The sequence below is a fragment of the Leopardus geoffroyi genome, chromosome E1, assembly GCF_018350155.1.
Source record: "Leopardus geoffroyi isolate Oge1 chromosome E1, O.geoffroyi_Oge1_pat1.0, whole genome shotgun sequence".
NCBI lineage: Eukaryota > Metazoa > Chordata > Mammalia > Carnivora > Felidae > Leopardus > Leopardus geoffroyi.
This window is the reverse complement of record NC_059330.1, coordinates 46,731,128-46,758,295: the sequence shown is the minus strand read 5'-3', so window position 1 is coordinate 46,758,295 and position 27,168 is coordinate 46,731,128. Positions and strand designations below refer to the sequence as shown.

Genomic DNA, 27,168 nt, shown 5'->3' with positions numbered 1-27,168 from the left:
TGAATATTTTTGTTATCAAAGTATCTGCTAAGAATTGATCTTTAGGAGCCTTACCTAAGCCACAGGACCCTGTTTTGCTTAAATAACACCTGGTGTCTACAGCCCCACACTATTTCTGGCCCCTAAAGCCCTCATGGGCCACATAAACTTTAGGTAGGGTGCCAAACTCTATATATGAAGATCTACCTTTTAAGTAAAAGATCAGGAAGGAGTACATAAGACTTTATCTTTGTATTTGCTTATAGATTGTACAGACCATCTGGAAGAAACTAAATTCAGTCGTTATTTCTGCAAGGGGAGGTGGGAACTGGGTGGGCAGGACAAGAATGGGAATGAGACTTTACACTGTATCTTTTTCTTTTTTTGTTTTAATGTTATTTATTTTTGAGAGAGAGAGAGAGAACAGGTAGGGGCAAAAAAAAAAAAAAAAAAAAAGGGGGGGGGGGCGCCTGGGTGGCGCAGTCGGTTAAGCGTCTGACTTCAGCCAGGTCACGATCTCGCGGTCTGTGAGTTCGAGCCCCGCGTCGGGCTCTGGGCTGATGGCTCAGAGCCTGGAGCCTGTTTCCGATTCTGTGTCTCCCTCTCTCTCTGCCCCTCCCCCGTTCATGCTCTGTCTCTCTCTGTCCCAAAAATAAATAAACGTTGAAAAAAAAAAAAAAAAGGGAGGGGGGGAGCGGAGATAGAGAATTCCAAGCAGGCTCCATGCTGTCAACACAGAGCCCGATGAGGGGCTTAAACTCAAGTACACAGAATTGGATTGATTATAATCCCTGGCTCATAACATACTCTCATCTTTGATCTGTGCACAATTACCTTTTGTTTTATTTATATATGCATGCTTTTAATAACATAATGAATTCACGTGACCCCACCACCTAACCTGAAAATTAGAACATCACCAATACTATATCACCCCGTGTATTCCTAATGCTACCCTCCTCTTCCCTTCAGAAGTGACCACTACCCTGATTTTTTTTTTTTTTTTTTAATCTTAAGTAGGCTTCACGCCCATCGTGGGGCTTGAACTCACAACCTTGAGATCAAGAGTCACATGTTCTACCAACTGAGCCAGCCAGGTGCCCCCACTATCCTGATTTTTTAAATATTAGTTATATCCACCTTTTTTTTTTTTTTTTCCCATCCACTTTTCTAAACCTGCATTATTTCAAATGATCTATCTTTAGGCTCTTTGGGGTTTTTCACATAGACGTCATATCATCTGCCCTTGGGGATTTTGAAACATTTGACTGCACTATCCGCTCAAAAATTAACATAAACTGTTTATAATCTCAGGATTGTTTTATTCATACTTCATGGACATTGATGAGAAAGGAGGCTAACAAAGCATGGGAGACACAGTAGTTCTTAAGCCCAAGTCCTGATGCTAGATAGATAGCCTCCACGGCTATCACATACCATCCTTGCCTGTCTGGTCCCTCTAGGCACTGGGATCCCCAGATACTACACTGCAGAGGATGTGAGAATACCAATCTACTGTAATCTGATGTGGTGTAAAGGTCACCAGGGTGATGTTTCTGAGATAACAGGTGTGTCTGCTCTCCTTCCCTTGGCATGTAGCCTTCACCATCAACGACATCAACATGAATATCCTGCCAGGACTGCAGGTGCAAAATGGGGAGAACCTGACCCTGCAGTGCGTCGTGGACATCAGCACCACCTCCCATGTCAAGCCTCAGCACTGGGTGCTGTTCTATAAGGATGATGTGCTGTTTCACAACGTCTCCTCCATGAAGAACACAGAGAGTTATTTTATTCCCCAAGCCCGGGTCTGTGATGCAGGGACATATAAATGCACCGTGATTCTGAACAACAAGGAGAAAACCACATCGGAGTACCAGGTGTGGGTGAAAGGTGAGTCCCTGCATTTGAATGTAGCTCAAGTGGATGCAGCATAGTGCACTCGGTAGCAGGAATAGAAATTGAATGGAGGGTAACACTGGACCTACCTGCCCATCCGTCACCCTTGTCACTCCTCTGCCTGGCATTTTCCTAACCTGCAAATGTAGGCATTAGACATGCTCCCAATACGCCAGGCTGTTTCTCACCTCCTTGCCTTTGCGTACACTATATTCCCTCTCCTGGGAATACCCTTCTTCGTCTTCTCCCTCCTTCAAGACTCAACTCAATCATCTCTTCTCTGACACTTTCCCAAGCAAAACCAATCTCCCCCAGGGTCCCGGTCCTTACAGCTCTTATGCAATCTGGACATTCCGTGGCATTTGTATAAAGGCCACAGGCCGAGTGTTCACATTGGATTCTGCAGTCGTTCTGCCTGGAGTCCAGTTTGGGCAAGTCCCTTAGCCTCTGTAAACTTTAAAATTCTCATCAGTGAAATGAAGATAATAATAATACCCAGCTCAGGGAGTGATTGCAAGGATTAAAAGATACCTTCTAGATAAAGTGCTTAGTATAATTTCCAACACATAATTAAGTTCCCCCCAAATGGCAATTACTGTTTCACTCAATTGCAAATGTTTCTCTCACACCTGTCTGCTCTACTGTGAGATTCCCAAGGAAAGAGATGGTGTTCGGTCTGTTTCTGTATTTCAAACAAAGAATCTGGCTTATAGTAGGCACTCAGTAAATGATTGTGGAATAAATTAGGCAGATGAAAAAGGGGAAGTAGAAATGGATAGAAATGTAGAAGTGGGAGGGAAATCATGAGAAATTTGGGTTCTGAGATATAGGATTCCATCCAGTGACTCATTGCTTTACTCCCTCAAGAAGCATTTCCCAAGGCTGCAAGTCAGGAACAAAAACCAGGTGCAAGACATGAAAATGTGTCAAGTCGAGTCCAGCTCTGGTGGCGGTCACTGTCTGGTGGGGAAGAGAGACATTAAAAAAATAATTACGGTCTAGTGGTCATATGATCTGAGGGCCTTGGGAGCACAAAGATGAGAGGCAACAATTCTTCCTAGAGAAGTTAGGGATGGCTTCCTGGAGGAAGGGACTTTGAGTCCAGATACAGAAGATCATGAAGGAGTTTGCTTGATGGTGAAATGGAGCAAGGGCAGAGAAATGGAAATGTCACATGAATGGAAGAGCAGAGGCCGAGAAAGAGCAGAGTATCCCAATAGAGTTGCTCTTCAGTGAAATACCCCAACCTTTGGAGTCTTCATTTCCTGTCTTTAAAATAGAGATCACTAGGTAGCAACACGTACCCTTGAAGGTTGTTTTGTTTTGAGGATTAAATGTGATGGCATCGAAGTGTGCTTAGTAACCAAGTATTGAATGAATGAATGAATGAATGAATGAATGAATGCCCATCATGTGTGAGGGGTTCAGCTGGGCCATCCTTAGAAAGGGATAACCCTTTCAGCATATAGGAAGCGGGAAGAACCAGCAGGTAAGTGTTCAGGGGCATTTTCCTTTCATGAGCATACAATCTCTGGCCACATTTTTGGTCAGGCCTTTAGGCTTACTTGGGAGACTATGACATCACCCTCCCCCAGGCCAATTCCCCCATGGGTGTCCTTTGGACAGACAGGGACATGGCTGGCTAGACATCCCTCAGAGTCGCCAGGGGCAACAGGCACAGGGATGCAGACCAGCCCTTCTCGTCTCCACTGAGGACAGGGCCTTGCCGGGCCAACAGCTCCCAGCACTGACTTTAGTGATAAGGAAAGATTGACAGGCTGAATTTGGGCAATGTCTGTTGAAAAGAAATGTGCTGGCAGGCTTTAGAAACTTAGGGTGATTTTTCTTAAAACTTGGATGGTTTAATGGATTGTTAGTGAATTGAATCCTGTGCTTCCTTGACAGCGACTACCATAACGGTCGTTTCTGCATTTTGTGTGCTCACTTTTGTCATCAGAATAGTCATTCACTTTATTGTTACTTCCAATGATAAGAACTGTCACCTATCAGACCCTCATGAGGAAAACGGTTATAAGTGCTTCACACACGTCATTTAAGCCCTGCAATAGCGCTGAGAGCTAAATGTGACCCTTTCCAGGTGCAGGCACAGGCCCAGAGAGGTTGAATGGCATGTTCATGCCTTGAAGTTCCTCAGAGGCAAAGCTGGTTAGAACCAAGATCTCGTTGACTCCAAAGCTGGCCTCTCTAACTCTTAATTATTATTCAGGTCTTTGAGGTAGACCAGAGGCCATTCATTCATTCATTCATTCACTCAACGTGTATTGAGTCCCACTCTGGGCTGGGCTGAGGAACCAACAATGAGTAAGATGTGATCCTTTCCCTTGGGGAGATCAGTGTGAAGCAGGGGAACACCTTTGTAAACAGCTGCCACCACAGGTGAAAATAGCGGTACGAATACAGTATAGGTCACCTTCCCAAGAGGACAGCCCATGATGTCCGAACTGGGTGCGTTGAAACAAAGATTCAGAAGAGTCATAAGCAACTAGGTGAAGTGGCAAGGTTTAGGATACCAGCTAGTCTGTCTGACTCTTGAGGTGGACCTCATGACCACCAGACCACGGAGCCTGGACAAGACATCTAGTCTCAGCTAGACCATCCTAGCTCCCCCTCATCTGACCCTGGCTCACCACCTACTGTACCTCTCCCCACACCCCTTTCTTTTTTCTAGATGGCCCTCCCGAAAAGTCCATCGTATTCCTTGACACAAGCAGTCCCCGTGCACACGCACCCTGAAATCCCTGTCTTTAGCCCCCAACCTCATCTGTTCTTAGCCCCCACCTCATCTGTCCAAATAACAAATAGCCCCCACCTCATCTGTCCAAATAACAAATAACACCCTTCCTCCAAGATTACTCTCAGGCACTATTCCCTTCTAGAATCTTCTCTGATCCCTCAGGCAAAGAGGGCCTCCTTTTTTCCTGACTGCTTCATCACTCATTATCTCTACCACACATTCTAATGGTTAGTTATTTTTAGCTTCACTTTGTGAACCAGGAGGCGATGTGTCCTTCCTCTCTCCCACCTCCCACCCCAACTCCTGGCTTTGGAGTTAGACAGACCTGGAATCGAATCTCGGTTCTGCAACTTGCTGGCAAGGAGCTTTTGGATGAAACTTGGACCTCACTGAGCTTCACCTTCTTCAAAATAGGCATACTTTTATCTTTCATGTCCACCCTGGAGATTTATTATGAGAATTACATGGGGTCACGGATAAAAAGTCTATCCTAGGTCGTGGTTGGCAGTCAATAAATTATAACACCAACCACAGTAATGCCTATAGATATGGCTGTTTTGTTTTAATTGTATCAGTTGGCAAGACCTGTCTCCCCAGTGGGATTGTAAACTTTGAAAGCACCAACCACATCTGAAACATATTTCATATTTTTCAAAGTAGCTGGTATAGCTCTGGGAACATACTTGCTCAGTAATCACCTGGTAGGTAGCCCTGGGGTTCTGGGAACAAAAGAGAAGACTCTCAGATGGGTCGATCACAGTGGTGCAGCCGAGGTAAGCTTGAATCACTAGATCAAACTGATACTAACGGACTTTCTCTTTCCCCAAAGGAGTGTCCGATCCCAGAGTGACACTGGACAAGAAAGAGGCAATAGAAGGCGGGGTCGTGACGGTCAATTGTTCTGTCCCAGAGGAAAATCCCCCGATATACTTCACAATTGAAAAACTCAAGCTAGATGCAAAAGGTTTCAAGCAAAAAAGAGAAAAAGTTTCTCAGAACCAGAATTTTATGGTGATGGAATTCACAGTGGAGGAACAGGACCATGTCATATTTTTCCAATGTCAAGCCAGGATCTTTTCTGGGACCAATGTGGAGATCTCTAAAGCCATCAAGAGTGAACTGGTCACCGTGACGGGTCAGAGTCCTACTCTCCTTTTCATCACTCTCTGGTTTGCTGGTTGGGATGGGGAGAAAGCCCAGAAATTGGAAAGGGGCTGGGGCCTTCTGACTGGGCTGCTGTTTTCAAGACTGTTCTTAACCACTTACAAGCCATGCTTTTCAAACTTTTTGACTGCGATATAGTTCAAAAAATTTGTGTGTGTGTGTGTGTGTGTGTGTGTGTGTGTGTGTGTGTGCAAAATTTCCCAAGCAAAAGTTTCACAACTAATCCTTAATGTATGGAGCATTTTGCTGTTTTCTATTCTATTCTTTTTTTTTTTTTTTTTAAACACTGACCTTGACTCAGTGAAATGATGCATTGTGTGATTTGCAGTTTGGAAAACACGGCTTCAAGCCAATATGGGTCAGACACCAGGAAGTGGAGTCTGGAGGGGTTTGGGAGGGAAGGGGGTCCCTATCCCCAGCCTTCGCCTCCCACATTTGAGGAAGGACTCCCCTCTTCTACCCACCCTCCAGCACCAAGATGTTGGACAAGTAAGAAGCAGATGAGGTGGCCTGAGGAATGCTCTTCAGAGAGAAAGGAAATAGCAGAGGGAGGCCCGGGCGTGCGTGTCCAGGATGAAAAGAGCTCCAGCACAGGCAGCCTGTAGGATGGCCCAAGGACTCGTGAGCAGGGGAGAGTCAAGGGAAGGCATATTCTAGTGCAGTAGCCTCGAGTCTTTTCTATAGGAGCCCCAAAGTTTGTCACGGATACCCTTCTGCTTTTGGTACCTCATTTCATTCCCATCGTGTGTGTATATATGTATACATATGATATTATGTATATATCATATTTTTCTGATTATAATACATGGTGTGGGTTAAACTTCCAGAATATATGGCACCATATAAAGTATCAAGTGACAATCATTCATAGCACCAATACTTAGAGAATCACTTGTGTTGTCCTAGACTTGCTCTACTGTTATGTTCATGCACACACAAAATTTTTGTTTGTTTTTCTTTGTTTTTACAAAAAATGTGACCTGTCAAACATAACTGTTTTGTAACTTTTCCTTAACTTAACGGTATGTTATAGAGCTTTGTCCATATCAAGAAATATAGATCTAAATCCTTTTAGTGGCATCTCGGAATCCTATTATAGGATTTACCTCATTTACCTAATTTACTTCATTTTTCTAATATAGACTTTTAGGTATTTTCCCAGTTTTTTTGCTCCTTTTTTTTTTTTTTTTTTTTTTTTTTAAGAGGGAGAGTGAGAGAGCACCTGTGTGAGGGAGGAGAGGGGCAGAGGGAGAGAGAGAGAGAGAATCCCAAGCTCAGTGTGGAGCCTGATGTGGGGCTTGATCCCACAACCCTGGGATCATGACCTCAGCCAGAATCAAGAGGCGGACGCTCAACTGACTGAGCCACCCAGGCACATTGTCCCCCTTACTCCCTGCCAACCCAGTGTTTTGCTACTAAAACAGTCCTGCAATATACAGACTTATAGCTTGTATACTTCTGTGAGTATTTTTTTTCATTATTATTTATAAGGTTGATTCCTGGCAGTCAAATTGTTGATTCAAATGTTTTGTGCATTTTAAATATTGATATATATTGCCAAAGCACTCCTCAAAATGGTTGAACATTTCCATCAAAACTGATGCTACTGTTTATTTTCCCACATCCTTACTCTCACGTAGCATTATCAACATTTTCTTGTTTATGACGATCTGAGACACAGTGATATATCATTGTTCTTGTGATTTATATTTCTTTGGTCTTTACTGAGGTCAAGTATGTTCTTGGTGTTTATTGACTTATTACATTTCCCCTCATAAACTGCCTGTTTATATACACTTGGCCCATTTTTACTGTTTCTGATTGATTTGTTTGAGCCCTTTATAAATTAAAGGCATTAGCTCTTTGTCAAGTACTATGCAAATATTTCCCTGAGTTTGTCATCTGTCTTTCTTTTATGCTCAGTTTTCAGGCAGAAGCGTTTCATCCTTACTGAATCAAATTTGTCCATCTTTTTCTTTTTTGGCATCTCAGTTTCATGATTCACACCTAAAGCCTATTAAAGATAATTAAAGGAAAAAATGCACGTATGTTTGCTCTTACTGTTTCTGTAGTTTAACTGTTTGCTTGTTTTTTCTGCGTTTAGATTTCTGGTGCATCTGGAGTTAATTAGGATGTAAGAAAAAAAAAAAAAAAAAACCTTTAGTGATGATTTCCCTTCTCCAGAGGACATTTGTTGAGTATCCTAAAAGATGCCCTTTCTTGTTTTTTAACTTCCATTCAGGGAAGTAGCCTTATTTATTTATTTATTTATTTTTTTGAATTTTCATTTAAATTCTAGTTAGTTAACATACAGTGCAATATTGGTTTCAGGAGTAGAATTCAGCGATTCATCACTTACATACAACACCCAGTGCTCATCACAAGTGCCCTCCTTAGTACACATCATGGGATGTAGCCCATCCCCCCTCTCCCATCTCCCTTCTCTATTGTTAAGAGTCTCTTAAGATTTGCTTCCCCTCCCCTCTTTTTTTTTTCCTTCCCATATGTTCATCTGTTTTGTTTCTTAAATTCCACATAGGAGTGAAATCATATGGTATTTGTCTTTCTCTGACTATTTCGCTTAGCATAATACTCTCTAGCTCCAGCCATGTAATTGCAAATGGCAAGATTTCATTCTTTTTGATGGCTGAGTAATATTCCATTTGTGTGTGTGTGTGTGTGTGTGTGTGTGTGTGTGTATGCCACATCTTTTTTTCTTTAACGTTTATTTATTTTGAGAGAGAGAGAGTGTATGTGTGCATGAGCAGGAGAGGGGGAGAGAGACAGGGAGAGAAAGAATCTCAAACAGGCTCTGCACTGTCAGCTCAGAGCCCATTGTGGGGCTTGATCCCACTAACTGTGAGATCATGACCTGAGCAGAAATCAAGAGTCAGACGCTTAACCAACTGAGCCACCCAGGTGCCCCTATATGCCACATCTTGTTTATCCATTCATCGTCGATGGACATTTGGGCTCTCTTCATAGTTTGGCTATTGTTGATAATGCTGCTATAAGCATTGGGGTGCATGTCATCCTTCAAAATTTTTTGTATCCTTTGGGTAAAATACGTAGTAGTACAATTGCTGGATCATAGGATGGTTCTATTTTTAATTTTTTGAGGAAACTCCATACTGTTCTCCAGAGTGGCTGCACCAGTTTGCATTCCCACCAACAGTACAAGAGGGTTCCCCTTTTTCCACATCCTTGCCAACATCTCTTCCCTGTGTTGTTAATTTTAGCCATTCTGATAGGTGTGAGGTGGTATCTCATTGTGGTTTTGATATGTATTTCCCTGATGATGAGTGATATTGAGCATTTTTTCATGTGTCTGTTAGCCATCTGGATGTCTTCTTTGGACAACGTCTGTTCATGTCTTCTGCCCATTTCTTAACTGGATTATTTGTTATTTCAGTGTTGAGTTAGATAAATTCCTTACAAATTTTGGATATTTACACTTTATCAGATATGTCATTTGCAAATATCTTCTCCAATTCTGTAGGCTGCCTTTTAGTTTTGTTGATTATTTCCTTCATTGTGCGGAAGGTTTTTATCTTGATAAGGTCCCAATAGTTCATTTTTTTGCTTTTGTTTCCTTTCATTTCCACGACGACAGACTATTTTTTTAATGATAGCTATTTATTGTGAAGTTAAATGACTTTGCAGTAAAAAACTAGCAAATTAGGGGCACCTGGGTGGCTCAGTCAGTTAAGCGTCTGACTTTGGCTCAGGTCATGATCTTGCTGTTTGTGGGTTCGAGCCCTGCATCAGGCTCTGTGCTGACAGTTCAGAGCCTGGAGCCTGCCTCAGATTCTGTGTCTCCCTCTCTCTGCCCTTGCCCTGCTTGTGCTCTCTCTCTCAAAATAAATAAACATTTAAAAAATTTTTTAAAAAAGACAAGTGAATGAAAGTATATCACTCTAAATTCACTTTTGGCTTCATTTTGCATAGTTGGCAATCTGTGTGTGTACTCTAATGGTCTGCAATTTTTTTATTTGTTTGTGGAAGCAAAGGCTGATCCCTACTTCTCTTACCATCTCCTGATGATCCCACACCCTGGTATCTGACCAATATTTTATTAAAACAGTGTTTTTCAAGCTGCATGAGTCATGTAATCAATTTAGTCAGTCACAGCCAGCATTAAAAAAAAAAAAAAAAAAAAATAGAATAGACCAGAAATCAGTTTGGGGGGTGCATATCGTTATTTAAATATGTATTTCCATGAAGTGGCACAGTTTACATCATTGTCACTTTAGAAAACTATGGAATATTTGTGCTGAAATGCCATGGTTCCATGAAACTATGTGAGAAAAGCCTAGAAAATCCTTGGCGGGCAGGGGCAAGAGTCTGTTTCCAATGCTCTGATGATTTTTGAGGTCATTTGAAGAGGATTCTGCAGATGAGATCTAGAGAAGGTGGTTTTGGCTTTGGGAAGGTCAAGGGAGATTGCAGCTAAGAAGGCTGAAGTTGCAAGAATGAGTGAGAAGCATCAGAGCAACTTAGGAGAAGGTTTTTAAGGGAAAAGATTGAATTTGTTTAATTAATAAGGAAGAATAGTGTTGGCAACAAAAAAGATCACAAAAGGGGAGGATGTAAATGCCTCTTCCACTCACTCAGCTTTGAACCTGAGTCCAACCAGCTTGTCCTCTTCTTGTAGAATCCTTCTCTAATCCCAGATTCCACATCAGCCCCAAGGGAGTGATCACAGAAGGAGATCAGCTCAACATTAAGTGCACCATTCAAGTGACACACCTGGTGCAGTCATTTCCAGAAATCATAATCCAGAAGGACAAGGCGATTGTAGCACACAAGAAGAATGGCAATGAGGCCACCTACTCAGTGATGGCCATGGTGGAGCATAATGGCAACTACACGTGCAAAGTGGAAGCCAGCCGGATATCCAAGGTCAGCAGCATCGTGGTCAACATAACAGGTAGGGCTGCTGCTGGAGGATGTGTGAATATGGTAGGCTCAAGCAGCCACTATGCTGGAATCCAGAATGGCCAATGAGAGCAGATATTTCTGCTCCTGCTGGTCTGAATGAATGTACTCAGGTGGGGGCGTGGTGCTCAAGGGGAAAAGTCAATGCAAAGTCAGTAAGCAATTAGCTGTGGTGGTTGAGGGTGCAAGTTCTGACATCAAATCCCAACACTGCCACCCACTACTTCAGTGACCCTAGGTGAATTACTCAGCTTCTCCTTGGCACAGCTCTATGAGATGGGGATAATGACAGCACTCACCTGTAGGACTGTCTCAATGATGAAATGACATGACTCTGCTATAAACAGCCTCATACAGAATAAGCACTCTGTGTGAATGTTAGCCAGTGTGTCTGCTATTATATTTATCTTTCCTCTGTGCCAGGCGCTATGCTAGATCCCAGACCCAGGTCCTAAGACTGGATCAGGAGTGAGAAAGCATTAGCAAATTCAAGAACAATAGCAACAATTCCCTTTTGTTGAAAACTCTATGACTGGTTTACATACATTTGCATTTCATGCTCATAACAATGCTGTGAGATAAGGATCATGATTCTGGTTTTATGGGTGTGGAAATTGAGGCTGAGGTGTTAGGTAACTCACCCCAGCGATTATAGGGTTACCAAGTGGCAGAACAAGAGTCACCCCAGGCCCATTTGACTTCCAAACCCATGCACTTAAAAGTTCTATTGGACTCCTTTCCCCCTTTCCTGGCTTTACTTCTCTCCATAGCACCTATTACCAAAAAAATGTATTCTATCTCTTCCTGTTTATTGTATGTATCCAGGCACTGGAATGCAAGCCTATGAGACTAGGAACATTACCCATTTTATCCAGTGCTATGTCCTTAACACCTAGAATAGAGCCTGGCACATAGTAGGACTTAAATACATATTTGTTGGATGAATGAATGAACATTGGATGACTGTGTTCCAGAGGGCAGAGAGAGTCGGCACTTCGTGGTTGCCATGTGAAGGTATTCATTCATTTCTACATTTACTGAAAGCCTTCTATGTGTAAAGCACTGAGTGTAGTCACAGGGACAGTCCACAGTATCATAGGAAAGTTGTCAACTACCCAACTGGGTGATTGGCATATGTGTTGGATCCCACTGGTCTATAGTGTGTACTAATAATTTAGTTTATTATTGATAATGATAAATATCTTGATGGTACATGATATTTTTCGCTGATAAGACATGTATTATCTCATTAGAGAAAAGTTTTCAATTCAACATACATTGAGTACCATCCGCATGCTGGGCAACTTATTGGGGATAGACAGCTGCCTAAGGTCAGGCTTTGCTCCTGACAAACTCACAGACATAAACAGACTATTTGAATGCAATGCAATGAGCAAGTACAACAAAGGGATGGACATACTACTGTGAGAGCAACAGGGACCATGTGGCGGACCAACTGATGGTTGCATCAGCCAGAGCAGCATCTTTACCCCTCAGGCCAGGCTACTTTGGGAAAGCATAAAGCATCATTGGACCCTAGGATACTACTGTTGTAGGTGATCACCTACCCCCAGAAGTCTGTATCGGGTGGGGTATACAAGCCATTCAGTAGATCAGTCTCCCTGGCCCAAGATAACAGAGTGTTACACAGAGCCTGCCCTCTCTGTCCTTTTAGCCTGAGTGCTCTGTGATCCTGAGCTCTGCCCTTTCCACCCAGAGCTAACTGAGCCACACCAGGGCTGGCAGGCAAGTACCCTCCTGTTCAAGTTCCACCAGGCCTTTGGAAAGGTCTCCAGGCCCACTGATGCATCTAGTGATCCATGCCCCTGTTGCCATCAAGCTTCACTGTCAATGGCTCTATTGAGTGATGTTAGCAGCTCACAATAGATTTATGAAAATAGAAGTCATTGAATTAGTCATTTGTCTTTGGATAGAAAAGACACCTTCATCCCCCACTGTCTACCTTTCAGATCTGTTCTGTCACCAGGTGTTGTAGGTCTTTCAGCTCTGTTCTGTCTTCTTGTCTCGGTAATCACACCCTAACACTGGCCCTCACACCAGGATTACCTATTGCAGGGGTTTCCTGGAGTATCTCTGTTCCAGTTCATTCTTCAACCAGCTATAGGAGAAGCCCTCCTAATATGATACCTATTTGACATCACTGTTCATGAGCTTCAACCCTGAATGGTCATGATCCTTCACTTTGACCCCATCCCCTTCCCAATGTCCCTCCCACTCTCCCTGGGCCACTCTTTCCCCTCGGCCACTGAAAAACTTCTATTGTCCTTAAAGACCAAACCCCAGATCTCCCTCGGGGGTCCCCCAGGACAGTTCCATGGTCACACCTTAGTTCCTATCACACTCGGTTTCCATCTTTATGTCAGTAGTCACTACAAAGGTCTAGAGTCTGCCATCACCACTTTGGGTAAGCTCTTGAAGGACCAGATCTGTGGCTCAATTCACCTTACATCATTGACACTTAGCACAGACTGGCACATTGGAGGAGCTCAGTAAGTGTTCATTCAACAAGTGAATAAAAGACTAATTCTTATTAGTCTATGTGATGGTCCTGCTGGTCTGTTACATTACCTGCAAATGGATCATTTACAAATGGACTATTATTTCCTTACATTTCATTCCTACAAACCATCTTGCACCTACTTCTGAAAGATGGTTTCATTTTTCACATTTTCGTTTACATATTTTTAAATAGTCATTGCTTTGGAATTTTTTTGCTAAGTGATTTTTTTCACTTAGGTGAAAAGTTGTGGGGTATCTGCCCCCACTGCCCACTGGGATTGTAAAGGCTTTTAGGGTGTCAGTTTCTTTGGTTTCTTTTTCCCATTCCTAAACTAGAGCTTTTGATGGTGCTAGGAAAACAGATAAGTCAATGCTTATGTGGAAGGAAGGATGGAATGTGTCTTAATAACACATAGATTAATTATTGGACTACCACATTACTTGAAGTTTTATTTTATCCCCTGTTGAGGAAACTAGGAAGGCATTGGGGATTGATTTTGATGGAAATAACTCCTATAGATAGCTACTTAACATCAATGACAATGACAGTGTTGATTTGTACCTCCCAAAAACCTGTATGGAAGGTAAATTTAGAACCAAATGTAGAATTTGATTCCCTGACTCCTGGCTGCACTCTCAAGCCTCTAGCCCAAGAAGCTTTCCAAAGAGGGACTTTGGGTCTCAGTTCCTTTCTCAATATGAAGATAGTTTCAAAAATTACTGACTTTGTCCTTCTGCATCACAGGAAATAATCTTGAAGCCAGCGTGCATTTGCCTACGTGAAGGACCCCTGCACACTGGTCAAGTAGTTAATTAGTAATTTTCCAGTAGCTGAAATTAAAAACATAGTCCATGACTATGAAATCTTGATGTATTTCAGGGAATATTCAAATAAGATGACAAGACTTCTTAAAAGTCAACTTCTGTCTTTATTGCTGTTGACATCCAACCTCAACTATGGTGCTAGTGACTCCTTAAAGTGGCATAGAATGTTACAGCTTACAAAGTACACGACCTCAGGTGTTATCTTCTCTGTGGGAAGTGCTGGAGGGATGGTGACCAGCTGCCACTTCTCCCCAACCTCATGCTCTCTGCCTCAAGCCTGCACTTCATCCTTCTTGCTCCCAGTCCAGGCTCTCAGCCCCATCCATTCTCCCTCCAGATATCTCCCTATAACACACATCTGATGTCATTCCCCCAAGCCAAACTCTCCATGGTTCCCATCCCATTGCCCCAGGATACAATTCACACTTGTTTAGACGGCTCTCAAGGTCCTTCAAGATCTATAGGTCTTCCTCTGGCCGCTTCTACTCCCACCAAGTTCCAGGACTTTCAGGTGCTCCAACTTCCTGCCAGGACTTGCATTGGCTCTTCTCTCTGCTTAGAACACTCCCTGTTTGCCTGGATAGTTCCTGTAAGAGTCCTTTCCTGATTCCCCGAGCCTAGTTTCAGCTATCCCCTCCATGGGCTCTCCTGCAGATAACCATGTCTGAATCACCCACTAAACGTAAGCACTTGGAAGTCAGGGACTTTTTTTTTTTTTTCACAGCTATCTCTGATGCTAAGCAAGGTACCCAGTACAGAGAAAGTGTGTACTAAATACTTATGAAATAAAGCATATGAGTGAATGAATACCTGGGTGAATGCATGAATCATCACTGCTGCATTACACAGTGAAAAACTTTTCTAATTCATTTTTATGAAATAAATTGGATTAACAAGGGTAGAAAACCTGCCATTGCAATCCCAGGCAAAGAATGAACCCTAACTCTTGAATTGTGTGATTATCGGGTTTCATGAGAAGCTAAAGAGAAATTTCTGCAGCAAGTTTGGGGATTGGCTCTGACAAAAGCAGCTGGGTCAAGGGTCTCTCTGGAAGGGGGCTGCGGGAGTGGTGCCCGGAAACGTCTCACCTCCTTCCACTCACTGGTCTTCCAGAGCTGTTTTCCAAGCCGAAGCTGGAATCTTCCGCCACCCGCCTGGATCATGGTGAAAGCCTGAACCTGTGGTGCTCCATTCCAGGAGCACCTCCAGCCAACTTTACCATCCAGAAGGAAAACACGATTGTGTCACTGTCTCAAAATTTCACCAAGATAGCCTCAGAGAGGGACAGAGGGACATACACCTGCAATGCAGGCATTGGCAAGGTGGTCAAGAAAAGCAATGCAGTCCAGATAACTGTGTGTGGTGAGTACATCCTCGCTGGCTCAGAGAGTCTTGGGGTGGAATGAGAGAAAGGCAATTTATCACCAGCTGCCACCCTCTCCAGTCTGAAGGCAGATCAGACTGACACAGGGTAACAACTTGGGGGTAAGAGGAAGCAGTGATATCAAGAGACCAAACAAGTGTGTATTCCTTCTTGGAGGACAGGAAAGAGGTGGTACAAAGAAAATGTTGGCAAAAATCAAGTTCATGGCTTTATTGTGGCTGCATGCTGTTGATGGGGCTGAGTTGGCAAGATTCTGGCTGCTGGAACAGGCACCCTCTGAAAGGTCAGGGAGGAAACACTGCTTACTCAACACTAAATTTTAGGACCTCAATTCCATATCCTGATCCATATCCTGGCTGACCAGCAGGGCTGGGACTCCTGGTGGGCCGAACATAGGTACCAGAACCACCTACGGCTGTGCTTCTCAGAGTGACTGTGCATGCAAAACCCAGTTAGAACACAGGTCCGGTTGGAGCCAGATTCCACATCTCTAACTAGATAGAGCCTTGGGGATGCTGGGTCCTGGACCACCCTCTGAGTAGAGGGGTCTAAGTGAATGGAGAGCTCTGGTCAAGCTGTCACAGGCTCTGTTGTTATTCAGTCACTGTCCTTCAGTTTACCCTGTGGCTGTGGTTTTAGCCAGCCAAGATTTTAGTCTCAACTCAACGAGGATTGTAGTCTATTGTCAACTCTCTCATCATGGAAATCCAAAGGAAATAATGCAAGAGACAAATGTGGGCCATTACATTTTCATTTTCTCTGTTGTTCTTGGAAGGAGGTCATTTCGTTTTATAAGTTTTATAAATAAGTGAACTTCTAAATAAGGACCTAGTAGAATTCTTGCTTCTTGGGGCGTGCAGTTTATGATCAGGAGAGGCTGAGGTACTGAGGATTTGTTTTCAAATAAAATCTGTTTGGTACTTGTTATATTTTTAATGCATTTCCTTATATCTTTTCTCAATATAACTGCCACAACGTATGGATGTGTGTGCATGTGAGATGCATGGAAATATAAAAACGTATTTATTTATTTATTTTTTATATTTTATTTTTGAGACAGAGAGAGACAGAGCATGAATGGGGGAGGGTCAGAGACAGAGGGAGACACAGAATCTGAAACAGGCTCCAGGCTCTGAGCTTTCAGCACAGAGCCCGGCACGGGGCTCGAACTCACAGACCTCGAGATCGTGACCTGAGCTGAAGTCGGCCGCTTAACCGACTGAGCCACCCAGGTGCCCCTATAAAAACGTATTTAGGGGGGATGTCATGTTTTTCTTGAACTTGTGTCATCCTTTTTTATTGAGAGCCTTCATTTCCCCCCTCCATCCTCATCTCTCTCTCTCTCACACACACACACACACACACACACACACACACACACACACATTACTTGCCAATCTTAAAGGAGTCCTATAAAGGTTGATAAGGCAGGTAGGCATTTAAAATTATAGTAAATGCACCTAGGGGGGCGCCTAGGTGGCTCAGTTGGTTGAGCATCCGACTTTGGCTCAGGTCATGATCTCAAGGTTCATGAGTTCGAGCTTCACATTGGTTGTCTGCTGTCAGCACAGAACCCACTTCAGATCCTCTGTCTCCCTCTCTCTCTGCCCCTCCCCTGCTCATGCTGTCTCTCTCAAATAAATAAATAAACTTAAATAAAATAAAATAAATTATAGTAATGTTAGAGTTTGGAGAAGGACCCTCTTAGGCTGGATGTTTTGTTTCTGCTTTCAGTCATCATTCAGGTTGTCTCTCTCTCTTTCGTTCTAGAAATGCTCTCCAAGCCCAGGATTTTTTATGACTCCGGCCCTGAGGTGATAAAAGGACAGACCATAGCAGTCAGTTGCCAGTCCGTAAATGGAACCGCACCTATTAGCTATCACCTTGTAAAAGCAAATAGCATTTTGGAGAGTTGTAACATGGACTCCAATGAGCCTGCGGTATTCAAAGACAAGCCAACAAAAGATGTAGAATACCAATGTATCGCAGATAATTGTCATTCCCATACTGAAATGATCAGTGAAGTTCTGCGGGTCAAGGTGATAGGTAAGTTGCATGATCTTGAGTTCAAGCCCCACATTGGTCTGTGTGCTGTCAACGCAGAGCCCACTTCAGATCCTCTGTCTCTCTTTTTCTGCTCCTCCCCCCTCATGCTCTTTTAAAAATAAATAAACATTAGAAGAAGAAGAAGAAGAAGAAGAAGAAGAAGAAGAAGAAGAAGAAGAAAAAGAAAAGAAAAAGCTAATGCAGAATGCCAAGTGAAACTGTTGGTTTAAACTGGGTCAGCATTAGTGGCTGACATTTACTGACCCCGACTATGTGCCCACCCCTGTGTGAAGTGTTGTAGTAAATTATCCTCATTAATACTTACAATAGCCATGAAAGGCCCATGATCATATTATCCTTGTTTTATGATGAGACAGCTAAGGCTTAGGGCAAACAGCTGGTGGGCAATGGGGCTGGGAATTAAGGCCAGGCAGCGTGGCTCCTGAAGCTGGCTTGCCACCGCCCCTTTGTACTTTATCAGGAGAGATGCTGTCGAATCAGGCTGCACCCTCTGGGATCTGCCCTTGTGGTGGAACCCCACTCTCCCATCCGGGGCCTGGTCCTCCCTTTTTGTGGGAGCAGCAGCTCTGTGGTCTAGTGACCCACTGTAGTCTTCAGGGAGGTGATTCATGGTCAGATGCCAGTGTGCTGACCAGTCAGTTCTCACACTGATAGGAAGGTCTACTTGGGAAGACAATTGAGGATCAAAATTTCAGTAATTAAACATGGAAAAGATATAGGGGAGGACATCGAGTTCTGCTTAGATCTGCTGGGAATGAGAGGCCGGCAGGACTTCCAGGTGGAAATGCCCAGGTCAAAATCCAGACCTGGAATTCAGGGGAGTAATTGGACTAGAGCTATATATTTAGGCATTGAATGCCACATGTTTACGTGTTAAATGCACAAACAGAAGCTATAATGTGGGTGAAATCACCAGAAAGGAGAATGGAGATGGAAAGCTGAGGACTGAATTTTGCAGAAAGTCCATATTTAAGGAGCAAAAGGAAGAAAAACTAGTGAAAAAAGAGGGAGTGACAGGTGGGAAGGCAAGAGAATCTGGGCAGTGAGACATCATCGAAGCCCCAGAAGAAGCTGGGTAGCAGTTGAGGCCACAGGTGGGAAGGTTAGATGGGAGCCTATTAAAGGCTGGATTTAATCTGCTGGAGACTCAGGGATGGGATAGTCAGGGGATTGGTGACCTTTGGGGTTTCTTCAAAACCAGAGATAGAGGGCAGTTTCCAAAGCAGAGGACTGAAAGTCAGATGGAGTAATACTTGAGGTGCTAAGTGAGGGGATGCGTCCATAGCATCTTGTATTTAAAAAACACGTGGGGACAGGAGGCATCTGTTGCTGCCCTTATGGGCTAAGGGGGAGGAGAGGCTCTGAAGAATGTGGGATTGATGGGGCAGGGAGGGTGGTGGGAATGAACTGAGTAAAAGGATCCCAGTCTTGGTCACAGTGCAGCAGCAGGACAGCCATGGGCAGTGCTGTGTCATGTTCATTCCCTTGTGACTCCCCCGGTTCTCAGTGCTGTCCCTTTCTCTGCCTTTCAGCCCCTGTGGATGAGGTCAAGCTCACTATCCTGCTGAATGAAGAGGTGGAGTCTGGGAAGGAGGTTGTGCTTCGGTGCTCCGTGAATGATGCCTCTGGTCCCATCACCTACAGGTTTTACAGAGAAAAGGAGGGCAGTCCCTTCTACCAGATCATCTCAAATGATACCTATGCCATTTGGCACAAGGAGAAGGCTAGCAAGGAACATGAGGGACAATATTACTGCACAGCCTTCAACAGAGCCAACCTTGTTAAAAGCAATCCCCAAAGCAACATACTGACAGTCAGAGGTGAGTCAGGGTCTCAACAATGAGATATAGTGTGGTTTCCAAGAGCAAAGCCAAAGTTTCATCCCTTGTAAGAGGAAATGGGTGGCTGTTTAGCTCATTTCACTGAGGGTTGAGAGACCAATGTTCTCAAGGTTCTTGATTGCAAGTGACAGACATGCACCCAAATTAAATATAGAAGAGGAATTGGTTATTATAAAAATTAGAAATTTCTCATATAATCATAACTCCAAATTCTTGGTAGAGAGATATCAACTGGCCTGTCTTGGGTCAAATGTCCACCCATGGACCACCTGTGGCCAAGAGGATTGGGTCATGCAGAAGGGACATAGTTTCAGGAGCCCACCAATGTGGGTAGAGGTGGCTTCCTAGTGAAGGAGAAGGGATGAATAGACCTCCCAAAAATAATCTACTTCAGTCCAATGGTCCTTTAAGACCATAGCTGTAGCAAAAAAACAAACCAAAAACAAAACAAACAAACAAAAAAAAACCCAAGAAACAAAAAACAACATTCTGCACCAGCTATGAACACAAGAGTCCTTTGGAGGTAGATGCTCATGTAAGATGCTGGTTACAAGGACTATAAAATTCAGTCTTATTTGTTGCTTAAATTTGATATTATTTCTTGCTGACAGAGGAAAAACCTGTGTGTGTGTGTGTGTGTGTGTGTGTGTGTGTGTGTGCATGTGTGCGTGTGTGTGTTTCTTTCTTCATTTCCAGTCTTTCTTGCCCCATGGAAGAAAGGACTTATTGCCGTGGTTGTCATCGGAGTGATAATTGCCACCTTGATACTTGGAGCCAGATGCTGTTTTCTGAAGAAAGCCAAGGGTAAGTACAATTCTTTCACTGCATTCTGGCAGGTCGCCCTGGCCAGGAAACTGGCCATGGATGTGAAATGCTTCAGCTTCATGGAGAGCTGGTGCTCTGCCCCAGCGGGAACTGAGGAGACAATTGTTTTTCTCCTTGGGGGGGGGGGGGGGGGTCACCTTGATAACCAAAGATTTGAGCTACAAAGCTTTTATTGCCCCTTGGATTTAGCTAGGCACATGTGAACACAATGGTTCTTCTAGTTGGACAACCCAGAAAAGATGAATCTGGAAGATTGCATCTACATGTGATCAGAAGAAGCTGTTTCTGTGGATTTGGCCACACCTAGTCCTGCAGTTGGTAGAGTGGGTTGTGAGTGCTATGGAGACACGCCCCCCCCCCACACACACACACTGAATGCCTCCCAATTAATCTGCCACTTGTGCCATGATTTCTACCCTGTGCTTGAGGGTTAACCATGCACGGAAGGGAAGCCAGGATCACCCACTGACCCTCAGAAGTCAGAGTCAGCTAGCCTGAACTCAAGGAAAAGGGCACAGTCCCAGTAAATTCTGCAAAAATGTTTGTGGAGTAAGGCTACTACCTGGGATGGGTGGGGGCAGATGGATGAGGTGGGGCCCTGGGCTTTTTCTGGAGCAAGAAAGTTGCCACCCTTCTGGGAAGACGGGCTCCAGAACCAACCCCTTCCTAAGGTTGACCCTGGCCTTGGTCTCAGGCCAGCTTGGAATTAAAAGCAGAAGGATTGACGTCACTTTTACTTTTTGAAATCTTCTTGAATCAAAGCGATAATTGCCTGTATATCTGGCTTATCTGGTTCCTTTATCATTATCTTCATCTCAATCACATTCCACTAAGGAAAATCGCTCCTGGCTAAAACAGTCAAAATGTCATATTCCTGAAGGAAATGTGAAATCTCTCAGTATAAGAGCAAGAAAAGGCTTACTTTGTTTATTTGTTTATTTTCTTCTCTTTTAAAGGCAGGAACAGATTTGGCTTTCTTTTCTCTTTTTATGGGTATTCAGCCTTCAAGAAAGTCAAATATGGTCAAGATGAGTGTTCCTATCTGGTATGGACATGGCTATTTTATACTGACTTTGGATTTTCTCTTTCTCTTTTAAAGCCAAGCAGACGCCAGTGGAGATGGCCAGGTCAGTGTGCGTATTTGGAAGAGACGTGGGTGGCTCTGTAGACATGTGGAAACTGTAGGGAAATTCTGGTCCTCAGGAATTTTTTCTTGGGAAACCCAGAAAAATAAGGTCTTAGGTGTGAGTAGTGGAGGTGTGCATGCGTGCGTGTGTGTGTGTACGTGTGTGCATGCGTGTGTGTTTGTCTCCGTGGAAGATTGCCAATCGCCCTTCCCTGGGAAAGAATGGCCTTATTCTGAGGCCATGTCCTTCCGACACTCTTACCTGTCAAATCCCCTTTTCCTTATGAAATTATACTGACAGTAGAGGGAATTTTTAGAATTTACTTTCTTGGTAAAATAGAGTTGGCCTAAAAAAAAAATGGTTGTAATCATTTTACTGTTTTTGAAACCTCAAATCCAAAAGTATGGAAATGATAGCTCTGATGGTTCTGGAGAAAAACAGTAGCACAGGCTGAAGAACTCAGAGGGGTGGGATTCGCCTGATAAAGGCTGCCTGCAGTTCAGGTTCCCCTTGGCCCTGACATTTATTTTAACGGCAAAAAGTTTTTGTCAAATAATCTTAGAGCTGAAAACAATGTTAGCTTTCCACAGGAGAGGGTAAAGTTTTTGTAACTGCAGAAAACTCTTTAAAGAAGAAGAGAAAAAGAAAACTCTTCCTGGTTTTCTCATGATCTTTCCTTGGTTATTTTATTAGTTTGAAGTTAGAGACAAAAAAAAAAAAAGTCATCTATTCTTTACTTTTTAAATTTCATTTTAAGGCCAGCAGCGCCACTTCTGAATTCCAGCAATGAGAAGATGTTGTCAGATCCCGATACCGAAGCCAACAGACATTACGGTACAGTCTTGGTTTCCTGTAGTTGCTAAGCGTTTTCCCCAGCTGGCTACACACTCCCCTACCGGTCTTAGAAACAGAATATGTAGGTAATGGGGTTCAAGTTGGAAGGGAAGCCCTGTCCTCAAGCAGGGGCACTTAATCCAATCAGTCATGGAAGGGTGAGTTGATAAATAAACCAAAAACTTCAGAAGACAGGCAGAACATTTTATCCTAATTTTACCACCTTCTAAACATCCCAGGGAATGTAGAGAATAATTGTAATGCCGTGGATACCCATCCTGGGTTATCTTCCAAAACTTCGAACAGTGCCCAAGTATAATCATTATCCTTTTGTTAGAGAAGGGACCAGTTACCAAATTAGGGCACTGGTAAAACATCTTCTCGGATAGAATTGTTTATTACAAGCACAAGACAGTTTCCTTTCAAACTTGGCCACAATTAATTAAAGTATTTCTCAGATAGTGGAGGCATTAAAAAAAAAAGTTACAATAAAGGAATGCATGCTTAGAGGCTGAGTGAAAGCTTGAAAGTCAGCTCCGTAGGGTGGGGAGCCAATCCCTGGAGTTCTTAATCCCATTAAGTCTAGGAGAAAATTGCTCAAGCCTTTGAAGAAGGGTGCCAGCCACTTCCCAGAGGGGGGGTATAATTATATCACCCAAGACATCCTGTCCCAGACCACGTTGGGGGCAGTTTTCTTTATCAGCAGGTCTGAGAATAGAATGCTCATGTTCTTTTCTAATTGTGTAAGTGTTTCACAAGAATGAGAATTTTAGGTAGGATATGCCTTTTACAGGGCATACTTGAGAAACATGTTTTAAGAATTGAGCAATTCTTATAGTACCAAATCAAACCTTTAAAAAGTCAATAAAACGGCCTGGTTGGCTCAATCGTAGAGCATGCAACTCTTAACCTCAGGGTCATGAGTTCAAGCCCCACATGGGATGTGGAGCCTACTAATTAATAATCAAACAAACAAACAAATAAATGGAAGAACCTGGGAAACTGTATTCCTGAAGGCCATCAAATAGAACAGGAACTAAAGAAAGCACAAAATGTGAGACAATCCTTACTAGAAAGTGAATAAAACATTTGCAATAGCAAAAGTAATGGGCCAATAAAGAGAGAAATGGGAAAATATATCATTTAAGAAACTACATACAGAAACATTTGGTGAATATTTAGTAAAAAGTAATCCAGTGTTATAGAGAAAATACCTTTTTGTGGTTTAAGGGGGATTCTTTTGGTGATTTATACTATTTACACATGAATACATAGACACTTTAAATTAAATGCTAAGAGGTATATTAAAATAGGATTTTCCCCCAAATTTCCAAAATGCAAGAAATACTCTAATTCTTATATTGTCTCTGCATGGATTATTTCACTTTATAAAATATTTTTTTTTTCAACGTTTATTTATTTTTGGGACAGAGAGAGACAGAGCATGAACGGGGGAGGGGCAGAGAGAGAGGGAGACACAAAGTTGGAAACAGGCTCCAGGCTCTGAGCCATCAGCCCAGAGCCCGACGCGGGGCTCGAACTCATGGACCACGAGATCGTGACCTGGCTGAAGTCGGACGCTTAACCGACTGCGCCACCCAGGCGCCCCTTATAAAATATTTTAATAATCACAATAAGTAATTAGTTTTAATACATAATGGAAAATCATATGTTCTTCAGAAGTATTATTTATAACATCCGTAAGAATTATTATTATGTTTTTATTCTTGAGAGAGCATGTAAGCAGGGGAGAGGGAGGGAGAGAGAGAATCCCAAGCAGGTTCTGCACTGTCCGCGTGGAGCCCTGCGCGGGGCTTGAACTCACAAACTGTGAGATCATGACTTGAGCTGAAATTAAGAGTCAGACACCTAACCAACTGAGCCACCCAGGTACCCTGAGAATTATTTTTAATAAAGAATAACTTGATTTAAAAAAATGTTAAAAAATTTTTTTACCCACTGAGGTGGCAGCCTGAAGGTACCGTAATTTTTTAAACCGTGTTCTCATGCATTCAGTCCTCCGGTTGGAGCAGGCAAGTTTGCTAGTTTCTGGTTATGGACCCCTTCCTTTAGAATTAAGCTTAACCTCAGGGCCCCTGGGTGGCTCAGTCGGTTAAGCGTTGGACTTCGGCTCGGGTCACAATCTGCTGATCTGTGAGTTCGAGCCCTGCACCTGGCTCTGTGCTGACAGCTCAGAGCCTGGAACCTGCTTCTGATTCTCTGTCTCCTTCTCTCTTTGCCCGCCCCCCCCCCCCCCCCCACTCACACTCTGTCTCTCTCTCTCAGAAGTAATAAACAAACAAAAAAGGAATTTAGCTTCATTTCTAATGGGGTTGCTCAACGTGAACAATTCTGAATTTTGAACAACCCATAGGCAGAAGTTTTCCTCCCATGGGATGGTAAGCGTGTTCCTGGTGTTAGAAAGAGACCGCACAGTGGGTGGGATGGGGCTGAAGGGGGACCAGAAGGGAATCCAGAATCAGATATGCTGCTGGTTGCCCGCTACACTGAAGAAAGAAGTTAGGCCTGACTTCGTTTCTTAGTGGCACTAAGTTGTTGTTGTTGTTGTTTAATGTTTATTTTTGAGAGAGAGAGAGAAAGACAGAGTGTGAGCTGGGGAGGGGCAGAGAGAGAGAGGTTAGACACAGAAACCAAAGCAGGCTCCAGGCTCCCAGCTCCCCTCCCCCCCCCATGTGGGGCTCAAACCCACAAACTGCGAGATCATGACCTGAGCTTAACCTGAGCACTTAACCAACTGAGTTACCCAGATGCCCTGTGGCACTAAGTTTTTTAAACATTATATGAGAAGCTAGAATTTCCATTGCCATTCATCCTAATTGTTATTTTTCAACTAGGTTACAGTGAAGATGTTGGAAACCATGCAACGAAACCAGCAAATGAAAATAAAGGTAATTATCTAATTTAAAAAAGTTTTTTTAATTAGAAACTTTACGTTAAAAAAGACCCCTAGGGAAAGAGCTGAAACTGTTAAGGCCTGGGGATGTTTCCCCACCGCTCTCAGTGACCCTGTCCCTGGCCACTGTGTATAAATGGAGATGGCTGGTTGCTTTCTCCAAAGATGCTATCTTGTGTCCTTAATGGAAAGTAACCAAAATTCTAGTGGGAAAGAACTGGGTTATACCTAACAGGGAACTGGCTGATTCAGAATGGGTTACTGAGTAGTACTGTAGAGGACCTCCTTTCTTTTGGATAGTAGAAGCAGAGATGTTTTTTTATTTTTATTTAGTTAGTTATTTTTCATGTTTATTTATTTTTTAGAGAGAAAGAGAGAGTGTGTGTGTGAGTGGAGGAGGGACAGAGAGAGAGGGAGACACAGGACGCGGGGCTTGAACTCACGGATCAGGAGATCATGACCTGAGCTGACGTTGGACGTTCAACCGACTGAGCCACCCAAGCGTCCCATGTATCTTATACATAACTTAAAAATATTATTTTGTGTCTCAATATTAATAAAAATAAAACATACACTATAAAAAAAATAAACTAGCATTGCTGCTAATTTTTAAAGACAATTAACAGTAGATTCCCTGCTACGGTTAAACCTCAGAAGGATTGGGCTAAATCATAAATCGTTTCTCAAAATTCTTCCCCCCCCCACCCCGGGGCTCTGTATCACAGGAGCTAAATCCAAAGAAGCAGGGTCGCCTGGGTGGCTTTGTTAGTCTGCCTCTTGGTCTCAGTTCAGGTCTTGATCTCTGGGTCATGATGTCAGACTCTGAGCGGGATGTGAAACCTACTTAAAAAAAAAAAAAAAAAAAAATCTAAAAAAGTAAACACCTGTGTCCTTGACCACATATCGATGTTTTCAGTGCTGGCGAGAAACCCCAACTCTGAGGCTTCAAAAATGAAACAAGAATGTAATTTTGAGTTGAGACAAACTAATTTACTGGATTTCACTCTAGCGGCCCAACTGCTCTCATTAACTTGTTTTCCTATGCGTGTGGCTCATACTGTCAGAGCATTTTTAGGCCGGGGGACCCTGTTCCCCATTTCCTGAGATCCTTTCCATCTTGGAGATAGCTTTCGATGCCTGTGGCTGTGGAGGAGGCTTCTAGAGTTAACTGCCATGGATGATACTGGCTGTTTTCTGTGTCTACTGAGCTTTCACAAATCCTTCCCCTGTAGAAACAATGGGGACCTGGGCCGGAGGGCCTTTCCACATCCTGGAGAAAGCAGGACTTGTGACTGTCTTCTCTAGCCCAAGATTTCTCCCCTACTTAGAATGGCATTAGGCCTGTGTCTGGCTTCCTCCTCGAAATATGGAATGTTATAATCATTTGAGTGGAAATCTCTAAGGCAGGCTGAGGCTCCCCAAGGAGATTTTGTCTCACCGGTGCTGTGGTTCTTTTGAGCAGAGCCTCTGACCATGGATGTTGAATACACAGAAGTGCAAGTGACCCCATCTGAGCCTTACCAAGGTAAACACCATCCCTGGAGCGATTCCCCATGTTTTGCTCTCTGCTTGGGTGTAGACAACAGAGTGAGGTGTGCTATGACCCGGGGACAAGGGTCCCTTCAGTCGGTCAGAAGGGGGGTGGTCAGCAGACAGGCCTGTTAGACATGCCTATGACAAGAGCAGTGACCCCCCCCTGCCTAGGCTTTTGGGGTGTAACATTTCATTAATTATTGTTTACCTACTACTAACCATGAGTAAGTTTTATTGAGCAACTACTAAGCGCTAAGAAATGTGTTTGGTGAGAGACTTTGAGGGCAGCCTTACCCCTGGGCGTTTGGACTTTCCTCCAGAGGTATGTTCCTTGCCCAAACCTAGCATCGTCCTGAAAAAGTTGCTTGCACACTGAGCTCGTGTAAATGAAATGCACGTTTGAAGGTAGTGAGGGCTTGGCTCTTTAAAGGCACGCTTGGGTAAAGGCTCTTGAAAGTACAGAGTACCCTGCTGTGTAAACAGTGGCACTAGCTTCACACTTCATGTGTGTGGTTCTCTCAGGGGCGGGCTGGCCTGGAGGCCACTAGTTCTGGTCCTGTGCT

At 43.5% G+C, this 27,168-nt stretch overlaps 1 protein-coding gene across 6 annotated transcripts in view; it reads left to right on the top strand.

Moving 5' to 3' along the window:
- PECAM1 (platelet and endothelial cell adhesion molecule 1) overlaps positions 1-27,168 on the top strand; it is a 75,226-nt gene that overhangs the window by 25,259 nt on the left and 22,799 nt on the right. For 5 of the 6 annotated variants that reach the window (XM_045490668.1, XM_045490667.1, XM_045490669.1 and 2 more), the window contains 11 exons: positions 1,579-1,872; positions 5,463-5,768; positions 10,452-10,727; positions 15,194-15,442; positions 17,235-17,510; positions 19,064-19,351; positions 20,069-20,176; positions 21,297-21,324; positions 22,082-22,158; positions 25,014-25,067; positions 26,535-26,597. In XM_045490668.1, the coding sequence (XP_045346624.1) occupies positions 1,579-1,872; positions 5,463-5,768; positions 10,452-10,727; positions 15,194-15,442; positions 17,235-17,510; positions 19,064-19,351; positions 20,069-20,176; positions 21,297-21,324; positions 22,082-22,158; positions 25,014-25,067; positions 26,535-26,597 (2,019 nt within the window). The remainder of the gene's footprint in view (positions 1-1,578; positions 1,873-5,462; positions 5,769-10,451; positions 10,728-15,193; positions 15,443-17,234; positions 17,511-19,063; positions 19,352-20,068; positions 20,177-21,296; positions 21,325-22,081; positions 22,159-25,013; positions 25,068-26,534; positions 26,598-27,168) is intronic. The other variant, XM_045490672.1, reaches the window with a different exon arrangement.